Source organism: Mustela nivalis (assembly GCF_964662115.1).
Source record: "Mustela nivalis genome assembly, chromosome: 6".
Taxonomy (NCBI): Eukaryota; Metazoa; Chordata; class Mammalia; order Carnivora; family Mustelidae; genus Mustela; species Mustela nivalis.
The window spans coordinates 145019807-145038330 of record NC_139025.1 but is presented as its reverse complement, the minus strand read 5'-3'; the positions used below and the strand labels follow the sequence as shown (position 1 = coordinate 145038330).

The 18524-nt window shown below is 42.0% G+C and overlaps 1 protein-coding gene across 2 annotated transcripts in view; it reads left to right on the top strand.

Moving 5' to 3' along the window:
* Nucleotides 1–18524, top strand: part of CHD2 (chromodomain helicase DNA binding protein 2) — a 121605-nt gene that overhangs the window by 83492 nt on the left and 19589 nt on the right. For both annotated transcript variants that reach the window (XM_082736714.1, XM_082736715.1), the window contains 6 exons: nucleotides 9666–9804; nucleotides 10001–10151; nucleotides 11281–11403; nucleotides 12534–12662; nucleotides 13602–13742; nucleotides 15453–15587. In XM_082736714.1, coding sequence (XP_082592840.1) covers nucleotides 9666–9804; nucleotides 10001–10151; nucleotides 11281–11403; nucleotides 12534–12662; nucleotides 13602–13742; nucleotides 15453–15587 — 818 coding nt within the window. The remainder of the gene's footprint in view (nucleotides 1–9665; nucleotides 9805–10000; nucleotides 10152–11280; nucleotides 11404–12533; nucleotides 12663–13601; nucleotides 13743–15452; nucleotides 15588–18524) is intronic.

The window sequence follows — 18524 nt, the reverse complement described above, 5'->3', positions numbered from 1 at the left end:
AATTCAGATGGAAGATTTTATTTTTTTTAAAGATTTTTTATTTAATTTGAGAGAGCAAGAGAGAGGGAGAGAAAGCGAATGCGTGAGCTGGGGAAGTGGGAGAGGGAGAAGCAGACTCTCTGCTGAGCAGGGAGCCCAATGTGGGACTTGATCCCAGGAACCTGGGATCATTGAGATGAAGGAAGATTATTATTATTTTTTTAATTTTTTATTTTTTATAAACATATATTTTTATCCCCAGGGGTACAGGTCTGTGAATCACCAGGTTTACACACTTCACAGCACTCACCAAAGCACATACCCTCCCCAATGTCCATAATCCCACTCCCTTCTCCCAAACCCCCTCCCCCCAGCAACCCTCAGTTTGTTTTGTGAGATTAAGAGTCACATATGGTTTGTCTCCCTCCCAATCCCATCTTGTTTCATTTATTATTCTCATACCCACTTAAGCCCCCATGTTGCATCACCACTTCCTCATATCAGGGAAATCATATGATAGTTGTCTTTCTCTGCTTGACTTATTTCGCTAAGCATGATACGCTCTAGTTCCATCCATGTTGTCGCAAATGGCAAGATTTCATTTCTTTTGATGGCTGCATAGTATTCCATTGTGTATATATACCACATCTTCTTTATCCATTCATCTGTTGATGGACATCTAGGTTCTTTCCATAGTTTGGCTATTGTGGACATTGCTGCTATAAACATTTGGGTGCATGTGCCCCTTTAGATCACTACGTTTGTATCTTTAGGGTAAATACTCAATAGTGCAACTGCTGGGTCATAGGGCAGTTCTATTTTCAACATTTTGAGGAACCTCCATGCTGTTTTCCAGAGTGGCTGCACCAGCTTGCATTCCCACCAACAGTGTAGGAGGGTTCCCCTTCTCCGCATCCTCGCCAGCATCTGTCATTTCCTGACTTGTTGATTTTAGCCATTCTGACTGGTGTGAGGTGATATCTCATTGTGGTTTTGATTTGTATTTCCCTGATGCCCAGTGATATGGAGCACTTTTTCATGTGTCTGTTGGCCATCTGGATGTCTTCTTTGCAGAAATGTCTGTTCATGTCCTCTGCCCATTTCTTGATTGGATTATTTGTTCTTTGGGTGTTGAGTTTGCTAAGTTCTTTATAGATTCTGGACACTAGTCCTTTATCTGATATGTCGTTTGCAAATATCTTCTCCCATTCTGTCAGTTGTCTTTTGATTTTGTTAACTGTTTCCTTTACTGTGAAAAAGCTTTTGATCTTGATGAAATCCCAATAGTTCATTTTTGCCCTTGCTTCCCTTGCTTTTGGTGTTGTTCCTAGGAAGATGTTGCTGCGGCTGAGGTCGAAGAGGTTGCTGCCTGTGTTCTCCTCAAGAATTTTGATGGATTCCTTTCGCACATTGAGGTCCTTCATCCATTTTGAGTCTATTTTTGTGTGTGGTGTAAGGAAATGGTCCAATTTCATTTTTCTGCATGTGGCTGTCCAATTTTCTCAGCACCATTTACTGAAGAGGCTGTCTTTTTTCCATTGGACATTCTTTCCTGCTTTGTCAAAGATTAGTTGACTGTAGAGTTGAGGGTCTATTTCTGGGCTCTCTATTCTGTTCCATTGATCTGTGTGTCTGTTTTTGTGCCAGTACCATGCTGTCTTGATGATGACAGCTTTGTAATAGAGCTTGAAGTCTGGAATTGTGATGCCACCAACGTTGGCTTTCTTTTTCAATATCCCTTTGGCTATTCGAGGTCTTTTCTGGTTCCATATAAATTTTAGAATTATTTGTTCCATTTCTTTGAAAAAGATGGATGGTACTTTGATAGGAATTGCATTAAATGTGTAGATTGCTTTAGATAGCATAGACATTTTCACAATATTTATTCTTCCAATCCAGGAGCATTGAACATTTTTCCATTTCTTTGTGTCTTCTTCAATTTCTTTCATGAGTACTTTATAGTTTTCTGAGTAGAGATTCTGTGCCTCTTTGGTTAGGTTTATTCCTAGGTATCTTATGGTTTGGGGTGCAATTGTAAATGGGATGGACTCCTTAATTTCTCTTTCTTCTGTCTTGCTGTTGGTGTAGAGAAATGCAACTGATTTCTGTGCATTGATTTTATATCCTGACACTTTACTGAATTCCTGTATAAGTTCTAGCAGTTTTGGAGTGCAGTCTTTTGGGTTTTCCACATAGAGTATCATATCATCTGTGAAGAGTGATAATTTGACTTCCTCTTTGCTGATTTGGATGCCTTTAATTTCCTTTTGTTGTCTGATTGCTGAGGCTAGGACCTCTAGTACTATGTTGAATAGCAGTGGTGATAATGGACATCCCTGCCGTGTTCCTGACCTTAGCGGAAAAGCTTTCAGTTTTTCTCCATTGAGAATGATATTTGCGGTGGGTTTTTCATAGATGGCTTTGATGATATTGAGGTATGTGCCCTCTATCCCTACACTTTGAAGAGTTTTGATCAGGAAGGGATGCTGTACTTTGTCAAATGCTTTATCAGCATCTATTGAGAGTATCATATGGTTCTTGTTCTTTCTTTTATTGATGTGTTGTATCACATTGACTGATTTGCGGATGTTGAACCAATCTTGCAGCCCTGGAATAAATCCCACTTGGTCGTGGTGAATAATCCTTTTAATGTACTGTTGAATCCTATTGGCTAGTATTTTGTTGAGTATTTTCGCATCTGTGTTCATCAAGGATATTGGTCTATAGCTCTCTTTTTTGATGGGATCCTTGTCTGGTTTTGGGATAAAGGTGATGCGGGCCTCATAAAATGAGTTTGGAAGTTTTCCTTCCATTTCTATATTTTGGAACAGTTTCAGGAGAATAGGAATTAGTTCTTCTTTAAATGTTTGGTAGAATTCCCCCGGGAAGCCATCTGGCCCTGGGCTTTTGTTTGTTTGGAGATTTTTAATGACTGTTTCAATCTCCTTACTGGTTATGGGTTTGTTCAGGCTTTCTACTTCTTCCTGGTTCAGTTGTGGTAGTTTATATGTTTCTAGGAATGCATCCATTTCTTCCAGATTGTCAAATTTATTGGCGTAGAGTTGCTCATAGTATGTTCTTATAATAGTTTGTATTTCTTTGGTGTTAGTTGTGATCTCTCCTCTTTCATTCATGATTTTATTTATTTGCGTCCTTTCTCTTTTCTTTTTGATAAGTCCGGCCAGGGGTTTATCAATTTTATTAATTCTTTCAAAGAACCAGCTCCTACTTTCGTTGATTTGTTCTATTGTTTTTTTGGTTTCTATTTCATTGATTTCTGCTCTGATCTTTATGATTTCTCTTCTCCTGCTGGGCTTAGGGTTTCTTTCTTGTTTTTTCTCCAGCTCCTTTAGGTGTAGGGTTAGGTTGTGTACCTGAGACCTTTCTTGTTTCTTGAGAAAGGCTTGTACCACTATATATTTTCCTCTCAGGACTGCCTTTGTTGTGTCCCACAGATTTTGAACTGTTGTATTTTCATTATCATTTGTTTCCATGATTTTTTTCAATTCTTCTTTAATTTCCCAGTTGATCCATTCATTCTTTAGAAGGATGCTGTTTAGTCTCCATGTATTTGGGTTCTTTCCAAACTTCCTTTTGTGGTTGAGTTCTAGCTTTAGAGCATTGTGGTCTGAAAATATGCGGGGAATGATCCCAATCTTTTGATACCGGTTGAGTCCTAATTTAGGACCGAGGATGTGATCTATTCTGGAGAATGTTCCATGTGCACTAGAGAAGAATGTGTATTCTGTTGCTTTGGGATGAAATGTTCTGAATATATCTGTGATGTCCATCTGGTCCAGTGTGTCGTTTAAGGCCTTTATTTCCTTGCTGATCTTTTGCTTGGATGATCTGTCCATTTCAGTGAGGGGAGTGTTAAAGTCCCCTACTATTATTGTATTATTGTTGATGTGTTTCTTTGATTTTGTTATTAATTGGTTTATATAGTTGGCTGCTCCCACGTTGGGGGCATAGATATTTAAAATTGTTAAATCTTCTTGTTGGACGGACCCTTTGAGTATGATATAGTGTCCTTCCTTATCTCTTATTATAGTCTTTGGCTTAAAATCTAATTGATCTGATATAAGGATTGCCACTCCTGCTTTCTTCTGATATCCATTAGCATGGTAAATTCTTTTCCACCCCCTTACTTTAAATCTGGAGGTGTCTTCGGGCTTAAAATGAGTTTCATGGAGGCAACATATAGATGGGTTTTGTTTTTTTATCCATTCTGATACCCTGTGTCTTTTGACAGGGGCATTTAGCCCATTAACATTCAGAGTAACTATTGAGAGATATGAATTTAGGGCCATTGTATTGCCTGTAAGGTGACTGTTACTGTATATGGTCTCTGTACGTTTCTGATCTACCACTTGTAGGCTCTCTCTTTGCTTAGAGGACCCCTTTCAAGATTTCCTGTAGAGCTGGTTTGGTGTTTGCAAATTCTTTCAGTTTTTGTTTGTCCTGGAAGCTTTTAATCTCTCCTTCTCTTTTCAATGATAGCCTAGCTGGATATAGTAGTCTTGGCTGCATGTTTTTCTCGTTTAGTGCTCTGAAAATATCATGCCAGCTCTTTCTGGCCTGCCAGGTCTCTGTGGATAAGTCAGCTGCCAATCTAATATTTTTACCATTGTATGTTACAGACTTCTTTTCTTGGGCTGCTTTCAGGATTTTCTCTTTGTCACTGAGACTTGTAAATTTTACTATTAGGTGATGGGGTGTGGGCCTATTCTTATTGATTTTGAGGGGCGTTCTCTGAACCTCCTGAATTTTGATGCTCGTTCCCTTTGCCATATTGGGGAAATTTTACCCAATAATTCTCTCCAGTATACCTTCTGCTCCCCTCTCTCTTTCTTCTTCTTCTGGAATCCCAATTATTCTAATGTTGTTTCGTCTTATGGTGTCACTTATCTCTCGAATTCTCCCCTCGTGGTCCAGTAGCTGTTTGTCCCTCTTTTGCTCAGCTTCTTTATTCTCTGTCATTTGGTCTTCTATATCACTAATTCTTTCTTCTGCCTCATTTATCCTAGCAGTGAGAGCCTCCATTTTTGATTGCACCTCATTAATAGCTTTTTTGATTTCAACTTGGTTAGATTTTAGTTCTTTTATTTCTCCAGAAAGGGCTTTTATATCTCTCGAGAGGGTTTCTCTAATATCTTCCATGGCTATTTCGAGCCCGGCTAGAACCTTGAGAATTGTCATTCTGAACTCTAGATCTGACATATTACCAATGTCTGTATTGATTAGGTCCCTAGACTTCGGTACTGCCTCTTGTTCTTTTTTTTGTGTTGAATTTTTCCCTCTTGTCATTTTGTCCAGATAAGAGTATATGAAGGAGCAAGTAAAATACTAAAAGGGTGGCAACAACCCCAGGAAAATATGCTTTAACCAAATTAGAAGAGATCCCAAATCGCGAGGGAGTAGAAAGGGGATAAAAAGAGGTTCAAAAAGGAAGAAAGAAAAAAAAAAAAGAAAAAAGAAAAAAAAAAGAAAAGAATTAAGAAAAAGAAAACAAATAAGAAAAATATAAAAAAGAAAAAATATATATATTAGATAAATTAGTTAAAAAACGTTAAAAAGAAAAAGGTAAAAGTTAAAAAAAAATTTTACCAGAAGCCGAGAAAAAAAACAACAAATGAAAAAGAAAAAAATTAAATTAACTGCAAGACTAAAAAAAATCACAGGAAAAAAGCCATGAGTTCCGGGCTTTGCTTTCTCCTCCTCTGGAATTCTGCTGCTCTGCTTGGTATTGAAATCGCACTCCTTGGTAGGTGAACTTGGTCTCGGCTGGATTTCTTGTTGATCTTCTGGGGGAGGGGCCTGTGATTCTCAAGTGTTTTTGCCCCAGGCGGAATTGCACCGCCCTTACCAGTGGTCGGGGTGAGTAATCCGCTCGGGTTTGCTTTCAGGAGCTTTTGTTCCCTGAGCGCTTTCCGTAGAGTTCTGGAGGACGGGGAATACAAATGGAGGCCTCCTGGTCTCCGGCCCGGAGGAGCCGAGAGCCCGGGGCCCCACTCCTCAGTGCGCCCTCAGAGAACAGTGCCCAGTTACTCCCGTCTGCCTGACCTCCGGCCGCGCTCCGAGCTCACCTAGCCTGCGACCGGTTCAAGGTAACACCGAGCTGTGAGCTTACTGTCGGAGCTTACTGTCGGCTCTGTCTCTATAGCCGGCTTTCCCGTTCCAATACCCGCAAGCTCTGCGACACTCAGTCACCCCCTGATCCTTCTGTGACCCTGCGGGACCTGAGGCCACGCTGACCCCGCGTGGGCTTCGCCCCGGTTTAGCCTCTGGAGCGATGTCCCTCAGCGGAACAGACTTCTAAAAGTCCTGATTTTGTGCGCCGTTGCTCTGCCGCTTGCCGGGAGCCGGCCCCTCCCTCCGGGGTGTATCTTCCCGTCGCTTTGGATTCACTTCTCCTCCGGTCCTACCTTTCAGAAAGTGGTTGTTTTTCTGTTTCCAGAATTGCTGTTCTTCTTCTCTTCGATCTGCTGATGGATTTTTAGGTGTTTGCAATCTTTAGATAAGCTATCTAGCTGATCTCCTGGTAGCTGAAGTAGTCTCAGCCTGGTACATCTCCTCCATCTTGACTCCTCCCTCCGAGATGAAGGAAGATTCTTAACTGATTGAACTACTTGGGGCCCCCTCTCAGATGGAAGATTGTCGATAGCTCTTTTAAGTGGAAAATTTTTGTTCCTAAAAATGCTTACATAATTATGTATTTGTCCTATCCTACATTAGACATGTTTCTCAATATTAGTGCCAATCTAAACTTCTCAGGGTTTGAATTTTTTTTTTTGCCTCTTCTTTTTGGGTGGGGTCTTTAGGAATACATCCTACTAGCTTTGTACGGTTAAAATACCATGTTTTAACGTTATTAGAAGACTTTTCTTCGTGTATTTAGGCCACTAACTTAATAGATAATGCATCCTCTTTAATTTTCAGTTATTTTTAAGTTTTTAGGGATTGCTTTCTCATTTTGACTCAACTCTGAAGCATTTCACATTTGACTTAACTCTGAAACATTTGAAGACTCTCTTGGGCCAGCATGGCCCCCCGCCCCTCCCCGGCCCGAGTCCTGCTTTCACCATTTTTATTAATTTTGGCTTTATCTTCCCACTGTGTCTTTGTGAGAATTTCGGTGCGTGTGTCCCTCTTCTACAGAAGATAGCATACCGCGTATTGTGTTCTTCACCTGCATACTTCACGTGTGGAGAGGGCTGCCTATCGTGTAAACATCCTCTTTCTTTCCTTTTATAATTTCAGTGTTCCACCACTTGGGTAGATGTTAATTCAGACTTTCTTGTTCCTGAGTAATGAATATTTGGTTTTTTTTTAGTCTTTGGCTATTAAAAAGATAGCTGTAGTAAACTCGGAGTCTAATGGATATGCTGTTTGTATCTCTACGAGCATGTCTTCTGGATAGGTTTCTGGAGGTGGCACTGCTGGGTCCTGGGGAAGCATGACTTGGTTGGATTTTACCAAATTTTCCAGCAGTCTGATACCATAATTTATATTGCCACCAGCAATGGATACTGGTACTTGTTTATAAGCCTCACAAATAGAGGGTATTGTCAGATGGTTGGGTTTTGCCAAACTGATTGGTGAGAATTGGTGGTGAGAAATGGTGTCTTGTTTTTAATGAGGTGGGTTGTGTTTTCTAAGAGCCATTTGTGAACCACTCGTTTTCTCTTCTGTCCATTTTCTTAATTTTTAGGATTTCTTTTTCTAATTAAGGTTGCTGGTTTTCTCCTATACTTTGTGATTTGTCTTTCTACTTAGCTTAGGGCATTTTAAGAAAAACAAATTTTTTATACAATTAAATGTATCAGTCTTTTCCCTTATTGTGTTGTTTAGATTTTGAGTCTATTAACATTGCCTCTACTCCCAGTATAAACAGGAATTCACTGTTACTTTTTCTCCTCTTGTGCTTGTGTGATTTCATTTACTTCTATATCTCTGATCCACTTGGAGTTCTTCCTGGTGCATCGAGTTTTACTTCTTTTTCTTTAAGGTGATTATATGTTTCAGTGCCATTAAAAATGGTTAGTCTTAGGTGGCTCAGTGGGTTAAAGCCTTTGTCTTTGGCTCCCTTTGTGGTCTCAGGGTCCTGGGATCGAGCCCCACATAAGGCTCTCTGCTCAGCAGGGAGCCTGCTTCCCCCACTCTCTGCCTGCCTCTCTGCCTACCTGTGATCTTTCTCTGTCAAATAAATAAAATCTTAAAAAAAAATGGTTATTCTTTTCCCCACTGCCTGATTTTTTTTTTTTTTTTTAAAGGCATGCATAATCCATGGTGGACAGACTGTATGTTAAGGGACATCAGTTATATAACCTTTTGCTATAGTGTTGTGGTAAATAATTTCGTATGCATGCCAGCTTGCACTGTGCTCTCCCACCAGGCATTGCATGGGGGTCTGTTTTCCTTTTGGTCTCATCAGTGTAATGTTTTCAAATTTTTGAGTTTTTCAGCATGATAGGTTAGAAATGCTATGTGTATATACTTAGTTTACATTTTTCTGATCACGAGGGAGGTCAAGTATTTTTCAAATGTTTAGGAATCATTTATTTTTCCTTTTCTGAATTATCTCTTTACCTTTGCCAATATTTCTGTTGCAGTCCTTTTATTTTACAGATGAGGAAACTGAGACACAGAGAGGTCAATAACTAGGAGTTAGAGAGAAGGGAGCAAGGGGTACTTGGTGTAGATTTGGGAATAAATCTCAGATTTCTGATTTTTGGAGAAGTGCCTTTCCCATTTTCACACATTCTGTTCCAACTGTCTTCAGAATACATTGGGAATAGCATTTGCAACTGAATTCTAGAGGAGTACAGAAGAATATCTAAATATTTATAATTTTAGCATCGTTTCATCAACTTGAATGTTAAAAAAATACTTTCTCAGGCTGTGAGCCATCTTTCCTCTCACAAACAGGTGTCATTATCTTGTGCCATCATCTTGCCAACCTCTGGCTAGAGTCGACTCGGTTTCATTTTTAATTCAAGGATTATTTTAATTAGGTATTAGGGCTAAAGAAATATTTGCATGACACCTTTTGTTCATCATTTCAAATGGTATTAACTTTATCTCCTATTTGTTAATAGAGAAAATCATCTTGAAAATACTTGAGTTTCTTGAACTCTGCTAATAGGATAGTTAGAAAACAAAAGAAAAAACTAAAGTATTACTACTAATCCTTCAGAATCTCCTTTACTTTCAATTTTGGAACCAAAGTATAAAATAGGAAGATTGAAATAGAATTATAAATACCCGTGGATTAAAAAAAATCCCGAATCTTCAAAAGCTGAATTGTTTAGAGATTATTATTACTATTATTTTTAAAGATTTTATTTATTTATTAGACAGAGAGAGCACAAGCATGGGGAGCAGCCGAGGGAGAGGGAGAAGCAGGATGAGCAGGGAGCCCGATGCGGGACTTAATTCCAGGACCCTGGGATCATGATCTGAGCCAAAGGCAGAGACTTAATCATGAGCCACCCAGGCGCCCCTGTTTAGAGATTATTTTATGGAAGTTAATTGAGAAACTTTTTGACTTTAGGTTACATCTTTGAACTAACAAAATAAGTCAGAGATATGTATCGAGTGAGTAAGCATTTAAGTATTTGCTGATAATGTTTTCTGTGGAACTCAGCACATTCTCACTTAATGGATGTAAAATTGGTATCCTTTAGGGAAAGGACCAGGGAAAAAGAGAGGCCCAACAATCAAAATATCGGGGGTCCAGGTTAATGTGAAATCCATTATACAACATGAGGAAGAGTTTGAGATGCTGCACAAATCGATCCCTGTGGACCCCGAAGAAAAAAAAAAGTGAGTCTATTCTGGGCACACGCGTGAGTGGTTGTGCGGTAAGAAAGAGCTGAAGTTCTAGGTGTGTGTTGTTACGTAGTGTTCTCATTGTCTTTTGTGTAACCCATTAGGAGAGTTTGTCCATGATCATTTGTGTTCATTTCCAAGTTCGAAAGGCCCCTCCTCTCATGTCCTCCTGGTTTTGAAATTCCTTTAGATACTGCTTAACCTGTCGAGTGAAAGCTGCACATTTCGATGTGGAGTGGGGGGTGGAGGATGATTCGCGACTCCTTCTGGGAATTTATGAACATGGCTATGGAAACTGGGAGCTAATTAAGACGGACCCAGAGCTTAAGTTAACTGACAAAGTAAGTAAATGTGTGATGCTGGAGATTTCCAGAGGATTTGTTATATACAATATTTTTATATGGATAACTTATTTTTTACTATTTTCTGGGGGTTGGGGGATCAGATCGGAAATTAGTACAGTAATACATTCCTGGGATTTCTTTGTTTTGGGGAATATTACCTTCTTTAGTGGACTGTGGTACTGTTAGACGAAGATAATAGCCAGGTGACATTTTGGGGAAATCACAGGAGAAATCTTAAAATTTTAATTCTATACGTCCAATCTCATTACAACAAATACCAGGGTAAGATCATTGATTGAAAATACAAGGAGTCCTCGGCCTTAAGTGTTGGCCTCTTGTTTAAAACCGTTTTTGAAGTCGCCATGTTCCAGTTCTCCTTACAGAGAAGGAGCCACACCTTGGTATTTTTTGTAGTGGAATTCAACATTGGCCGTACTTCTCCCACAAACTGAGCCTCCCACCCTGTCCGTTGTGAATCAGGCTACCCGGTAGGAAGGCCGTGCTCAGAGCTGTAAGCAGGGAAAGCTGACTGGCTCAAATTTTAGTAGGACGCGCTCCTAGCAGGGCTTTCCCTGGCACGTCAAACAATGCTCATCCCATGTGTGAATTGTTCTCAGAGGGTGACAGCACCCCGCCGTGAGCGCGGAGACCAAATCCAGTCTGGCCTGAGAGGTCCAGCTGGGGCAGCAGGGACGGATCACGTCCTGGCATAGCTCAGTGCTCTCCGGCAATGCTCTAAGAAGCATTTTCAATCTAAAACGAAGCTTTAACCTAGCTCCAGGGATTCCCTGCTCCTGGAAGGAGGAAATGCACGACGGCTGGGATGCTCTAGCAGATGAAGCCAACAAGCCCCTCCTACCTGAGTTGTTCTACCCTGTTAACAGCACAGGTAGGAGCCAGTGGGAGAGCTGGATTTCTCCATCCCATTTTGTAAAATGAGAACGGCTCATGAGGGATTTTCAGTGACTGGGAGCCATGGACATTGAGATAGGATCTGAGGCTTTATCTGTCTTTTGGGTGGTTGGGGAGGGAAAGGACTGTGCAGTTCTTCATTGTCTCTGTGAATCCGGATCCACTAACCGGGACATGGGTGGTGGCGGGTGCTTCTCTTCCTTTCCTGTTGAAGATTCTGCCCGTGGAGACAGATAAAAAGCCTCAGGGGAAGCAGCTGCAGACCCGAGCGGACTACTTGCTCAAGTTGCTCAGGAAAAGTCTGGAGAAGAAGGGGGCCGTGACGAGCGGGGAAGAGGTGAGCACGGCTGCCGGGTGGGCACCCTGCAGAGTTAGGTAGGACAAGGGACGTTGCGCTCTCCAGGTGCTGCACTGCCCGGTACCTTCCACGGGCAGGTGTTGTTTTTGAGCTTCCAGTCATGATGGTTTGGTTGATGATAATAGAAATGTTCATTCGATAATTGCCCTGGACATCTTGGCAACTTCTTTACAAGCCCATTCTCCTCCTGTTTTGCCTCAAAATAGTCCTTGCCTCTGCCAGTGCCTTTGGTCCAGAGACGCACTGCCACTTCCTTGTGCTGCTTCCTCAATTCTGGAACATGGTTCTGGTTACTGTATGGCTACCACCAGCTTTACCTGGTATGGCTGACCCTGGGCTGCTTGTAATCATGGATCCCAGAGGTGACGTTGGATAGTTAGAGTCCACGGTTCCTTCGGAAACTGGCCTTCAGTTGTGACTGTCTTGTTTACTCAGTACAGAATACCAGCGAACTTGCTAATGAGCTCATCCGAACCTTATCTCCATTTATTTCCCCAATTTTTCATTTCAAAATCAGGCCTAGAAGGATGAGAAAATCACAGTGAAATGTTACATCTGGCACTCACAGTCTTGGTGGGGTGTGTGTGCTCAGTGCTCCTAGAACTCAGCTGTTTACATAAATTTCCTTATATTAGAAACAAAACAAATTTTAGGGGGAAATGTCTCCCTAATCCCATACCTAGTCATAAGTAGGGCCATTCTCCAGATAGCACGTTGAGTACGAATTATACGTTAGGTTCTGGAGGGACAGATTAGATCATGTTTATATTTGTTTTAGATCATATTTCAGTGGATTGAGAGCATTTTATTCTTCACCTTCATTTTTAGGTAGAGTGTAAGTCTAGATTTTTCCTTTGAATTCTGTCTTTAGCATGAATGCTGCACACTGGCAACAGTTTCAAGGATATGCATGCTTTTATGTAGTGTAGGGACATGTATGGTACATTACTGTTTTCCTTTTTCTCCCCCAGGTAGAACTGGTTACGCTCCTTTGAACTGCCTCTGAACTTTCTCATTTGAGTTGGGCTGCTACTGCTCTGCAGAGTCCTAATGTTACTTGGTCATGCTTCCTGAGGTTTGTTTTCATCGTCATTTTTTCTCCTTTCCAGGCCAAATTAAAGAAGCGGAAGCCTCGAGTAAAGAAGGAAAATAAAGAACCCAGGCTGAAAGATGAGCATGGGGTTGAGTTTTCATCTCCTAGACATTCAGACAATCCGTCGGAAGAGGGAGAAGTAAAGGTACGTGGCTAAATTCCAGTTGAGGGTTCTTTTAGGCTACATGTATTATGCCGGCTGGTATAAAACCAATCAGAATGTGTTTGGTTTACACACAGAGTCAGTAAAGTGAAAATAGAATATATATGTCTCTGCTTCCCCTGTGAGAGAGTGATTTGTTCATTCAAGCCAGCCATCACGGGTCCATAGGTAATGGAAGTCAGTGACGGGACCCCTGCGAGGTATAATGATAAATGAGCCGTGACACCCAGCCCCATGGTTGAAAAAGGTGGGGAGTGGTTGTGGGGACTCCAGCTTACCAGGGGCCTTGCGCCTCTGCAAGTTCAGTTCATTATGGGCCAGCAGAACACATCAGTGGGTCAGGTTGGCCCACGGCCTGCCAGTCCGTGACCTCTGGTTTGAGCAAAGTGAAAAATCGGTAGCATGTGTTGTTTCAGTGAGTGACAGCTTTATGGGATTTTATGTTGTTGCCCTTCAAGTGTGACGATATTTTGAGATTAGCTCCAAGAGCATCGGCAGTGGGGACTGAAACTGGCATGAATTCGTCATGGACACACGAGTTCAAAAAGTCATAGCAACCGTGACGGTTACTACCGATGGTTACTACCGTGACGGTTACGTGATGGGTCTGTAATATCTCTGGTCCTCAGTTTTCTCCCATCTGTGGAACGGGAATGATAATGCTTATGGTTGAAGGGTTGCTGTGAGAATTGAAGAGAGGATGTGAGTTGCAGAGCATCTGTGGCTGCAGCCTTACCCGGTTATTACCAGAAAGTTTAGCCTTGTGTGAGTGAGTGCCGTAGGGTGTGTGTGCTGGAAAACAAGCTCTAAGTAAGTGTAGATGCGGTGATGAACCGTTGCGGACAGCGCTCCTCTCTCCAGAAAGCAGATGAGCAGATCTCAAGTTTGTGGCAAAAGCTCACAGCCCTGTTTGTTTTCTAGGATGATGGCTTAGAGAAAAGTCCAATGAAAAAGAAACAGAAGAAGAAAGAGAACAAGGAGAACAAGGAGAAACAAATGAGTTCTAGGAAAGACAAAGAAGGGGACAAGGAAAGGAAGAAGTCAAAAGATAAGAAAGAGAAGGTAATTGCTTACTGAGATACCCATAGTATCTGAAATTTCTTCTAGAATTTAGACAGAGTGGGGCTTGAGCACCCTGAAATAATCGTCTCTTTGAGGGTCCATCGAAGAAGGAAGGACGGGGCTGTCAGAGGGATGCCCGTACCGCCTCTCCCAGAGAGGGAAATGTGCAGTTGGGGAGTTTTTTGTTTTTGTTTTTGTTTTTTTAAACTATAAACGGCCTTTAGTTGATCTCTTATTACATGTTTCAGAGGGGAATTTTTGATGAGATAGGTCAGGTGAGAGAAAGCTGCATTTACAGGTAATGATGTCAAATATGTTCTCACATACATGGTAGAAGAGACAATCCACAGATGAATTTGAATATTTGAGAAGTAGAGGAGTCAACCCAAATATATCAAGAGAAGCTTTTGGAGTAGAAATGGATGCTGTTATATAATATTCACTTAGGGACTTCTGTGAGGGTAACTGCAAACCAGATTTCTGGTAGGGTGTTGGGAGTGTGCTTGCTGGCTTCTGATGAAATTATTTTTCAGTTAACCCTTAGTCATTAAAACATAGAAACAAGTAACATCTATAATTCTGCCATTCACTGATAATCTCTAATAGATTTCCTCATCTTCAGAATTTTTGTCTTATATGTGTATGTACAAGTATAAAAAGAGGATCAGATCAGACTTTGGGTAGCCCTTTCTGCCCCCTGCCCCCTGCAAGCAGTACATCAGAAACAACTTTCCCCATGAATAGGTAAATGTTAAAATCACTTCAAATAGATAAAGATTCTATTTGATTATAACACCTTGGGAGCAGTATAGACTTCGCATATTGAAATCACTTCCAATTTCTCAAGTTAGGAAACGTGCTGTGCCAGATGCCTTTGCATTTCTGCTCCCACCGAAAGATACTCTTTTTTTAGAGTGAAATATTTCCAAAATAAAAGCCCAGGGAGCCATTTAACAGACATCTGCTTACCCACCACCCAAGGTAGAACTGTGGCCAGCATTCTTCCACATTTACTCTGGGCGCATTTTGTTGGGCTGGTGTATTTTGTGTTTCGTGCACATCTTACCAAGAGTATTGAAGCACCCCCCTCCTGCTCCCCCATATTCTTCTTTCCTGATTTCCTTACTCTGCCTAACTCTTTTTTCCTCCCATGGTTTGAAATCTTCCTATCCATGTTTTTATGCTTTTACTATATTTCACACAATTGTAAGCAAAGCATAGTAAATTTTTTTAAATGTTCATCGTGCATGTACGTATCTCCATCCTTCTGTATCCAGATCCGTGTACACTCCAGTCATTTACAGCATCGCAGTTAAAACAGATTCCTAGGTCAAAGTGTATGATTATAGGCTGTTAATAAAAGATGCTACATAATAGAATACAAGAGTTCTGCCAGTTTATAATCCTGCCTGTTGATGATGTTTTTGTACATTTTATGGATGAGGGAATAGAAGCCAAAATAGCATTGTCCTGAAGCTGAAGTTTTAATTGGGTGTGTTTGGAGTCAGAAGTGGAAATGATGTACGATTAAGCCATTCATTAAACATGTAGATTTGATGACGTGATGTTTCAGAAGACTTTATTTTACCATTTCTGTAAACTGAGCCTGTCACATGGGCCCTCTGGAGTGGTGTGACATAGCTAAGATGTCCAGCTTACAAGGCAGGATTGCACCAGTGACAATGACTCCTTGTAACTCTTTTTCAAAAGCCTAAAGGTGGTGATGCCAAATCTTCAAGTAAATCGAAGCGATCTCAGGGTCCTGTCCATATTACAGCAGGAAGTGAGCCTGTCCCCATTGGAGAGGATGAGGATGATGATCTGGACCAGGAGACATTCAGCATAGTAAGTCTGGAAATTGAGGGGTGCCGGTGTGTGCGGCCACAGCGCCTGCTGTGGTTCTGCCTTCCCCAGGGCCAGCCACACGGCCTCCGCTGGCCGAGCTGTAGTATGTTACTGTGGAACACATGGCTTCTGCTATCTAAAGACCTTTTGCTCTGGGATAGGCAGGCAGGAAGAGGTTTTCGTACCCTGTGGTGAGAAAGAAGTTTGGGGAATCGATTTCCTGTCTTGTGCTCCCAGTCAGAAAGGCTGTGGTAGGGGGTGGGTGGGGGTGGCTCAGTTGGTTAAGCATCGGACTCTTGGTTTTGGCTCAGGTGGGGATCTCAGGTTTGTGGGACCGAGCCCCGTGTTGGGCTCTGTACTGAGGGTAGAGCCTATGAGATTCTTTCCTTTCTCTCCCCCACCCCCCACCGCCCCGTGTGTGTACGTGCTCTCTCCCCCTCTCTCATATAAACAAACAAACAAACAAATAAAATTTTCATTAAAAAAGAGAAAGGCTGCAGGGGCCTTTAGAGGCATTTGGGAAATAGAGGTGTTCACTGAGCTAATAGTTACTGAATACTTTCTTGTGCCAACCCCGGAGTCATCGACCATGTTGCAAAGAGAATTGCTTCTCTTGCCGCTGACTTCACATTTGAGTAGGGGAGATAGATAGCCACACGGGTCGTGCTCGTGCTTCTGTGATGGGCAGGGGGGTTTCTTTAGCAGATGGCTCTAAAGATCCTGTAAGAAGGGGATTGACCAGGCAGGGGCTATTGGGAAGGCATGCTTTGGGTGGCGATGCTTGAACTGAAGAGGGAAAGGTCGTAAAAGGTGAGGGGAAGAAAGAACATGTCAAGGCAAGGCAGCGCCAAGCGTAAAGACCGTGTGGCAGGACCACCGGTGCTGCAGTGAGGTCACAGAAGGCCACTATGGCTAGTGTGGCGAGAACCAGGGGACATCACATGAGGACAAGGTCAGGCTTCTGGCTGGGTGAGTGAGAGCAGTGGTGAGCGTGAGTGTGGTGTGTCCTCCATGCTGCCACACTGTGGTGCTCGGGGCTAAGACATACCCAGGACACGGTCTCTTTCCTCATATGGGATAGGCAATGTGATGGGGAGGGGAGCGCATGGGCCAGGGTTCGAGTGGGAACGGAAACAGGCCAGCGTGTCCTCAGGGACCTTAGCCCCTCACTGGAGCTGCGTGGTCTTCACTGTGCCGTGCTCCACGATTCCTCCCGCCTCCTCTGCCCAACCTTCCACAAATCACAGCTCCCTTGAACAGTTAATTCAGTCTCAAAGAGAATCTTATCTTCTAAATCTCGAAATACTCCTGCTGCATAGCAGCAAAGGATAGAATATTGACCTCACCCTGTAAGGTAGTTGTCTCTCTCATTGCTCCTTTCTCTGTGTTCTCAAAAATCTGTACACACACATATATTTTTTCTTTGTCCTCAACTCATTTTTCTTAATTCTCTGTACTGTTCTGTGTTTTGCTGTCTGACGGCAAGTAGCGATTCTTATGTTAAAGTACATCTGGGTGTTAGAAGTATTTCTAAAGAGAAAGGTATGTTAGTAAATGCATAAACTGACTGAATAAATTCATTGTACAACCAGCCTTTTGAGCTGATCTGTTTCCTGGTTTTTCCTTAGTCCAGTATGTATGTATGTATTTATTTTAAAGATTTTATTTATTTATTTGATAGAGAGAGAGAGAGAGAGACCGAGACAGAGACAGTGAGAGAGGGAACACAAGCAGGGGGAGAGGGAGAATCAGGCTTCCCACTGAGCAGGGAGCCAGATGCGGGGGTGGGGGTGGGGGGTTCGATCCCAGGACCCTATACCTGAGCTGAAGGCAGATACTTAATGACTGAGCCACCCAGGCACCCCTTAGTCCAGTATTTATAAGGGAAAATCCTAACCTAATGCTTCTAATACTAACCATTTATTTTTTAAAAATGCTTTCACTTATTGGCCCTTTTTGTCATGTTTAAATATTCTGAAATCTTTTGAAAAATGTAGAAAAATTTAAGAAATTTAATAGACATTGATAACAAGTACCACGAAGCCTTGTCAAATGTGTTTTTAAGACTCAAGAGTTAAGTTGAAGCCCCTGGTGTTTCTCACTCTAAACCCACACTTGTCCCTTTTACCTCCCCAAAAGTAAGGGTAGTAGTTTTAGATCTCGGTACTGTTCTTGTGCTTGGTTTTAGCATTTTATGATTTCTGTTTGTCTGTGAAGACAATAAGGACTCACACAGCCAGGCACTGTTTGTGCCTTTATGTCTTTTTTCTCCACAACAATCCTATGGGATAGCTAATTCTCTCCATTTTACTTACTAAAAAATAAGGTGAAGAGGGTCACCTGGCTGGCTTACTTATTAGAGCCTCACTCTTGATGTTGGGGTTGTGAGTTTGAGCCCCACGTTGGGTGTGGAGTTTACTTAAAGATAAAATATTTAGGGACACCTGGGTGACTCACTCAGTCGGTTAAGCATCCAACTCCTGGCCTTGGCTCAGGTCATGATCTCAGGGTTGTGGGTTTGAGCCCCGAGTCGGGCTCCCTGCTCAGCTGGGAGTCTGCTTGAGGTTCTCTCTCTCCCTTCTCCTCTCCTCCAGCTCCCCACTCATGGCGTGCTGTCTGTCTGTCTCTCTCTCTCTCAAAAAATAAGTAAATAAAAATAAAATCTTTTTTAAAAAAAGGGAGAGTCACAGAAGCTATTTGTTAATAGTTAAGATGGAGAGCCAAGATTTGACCCGAGAGTTTGGCACAAGCACCTGGGTTTTTGACCTGTCTACTGCACGGCCGCCTTTGTGTCCCTACACGACAAATAGTTTTGCTTTGCTTGTTGAAAGACTTTATAAAAATGCTACACTGTGTATATCCTATAACTTGATTTTCCTCTGCAGCATCTCTGTTTTTGAGGTTGACCTATGTTGGTAATTTAAACCTGTTTCAGGG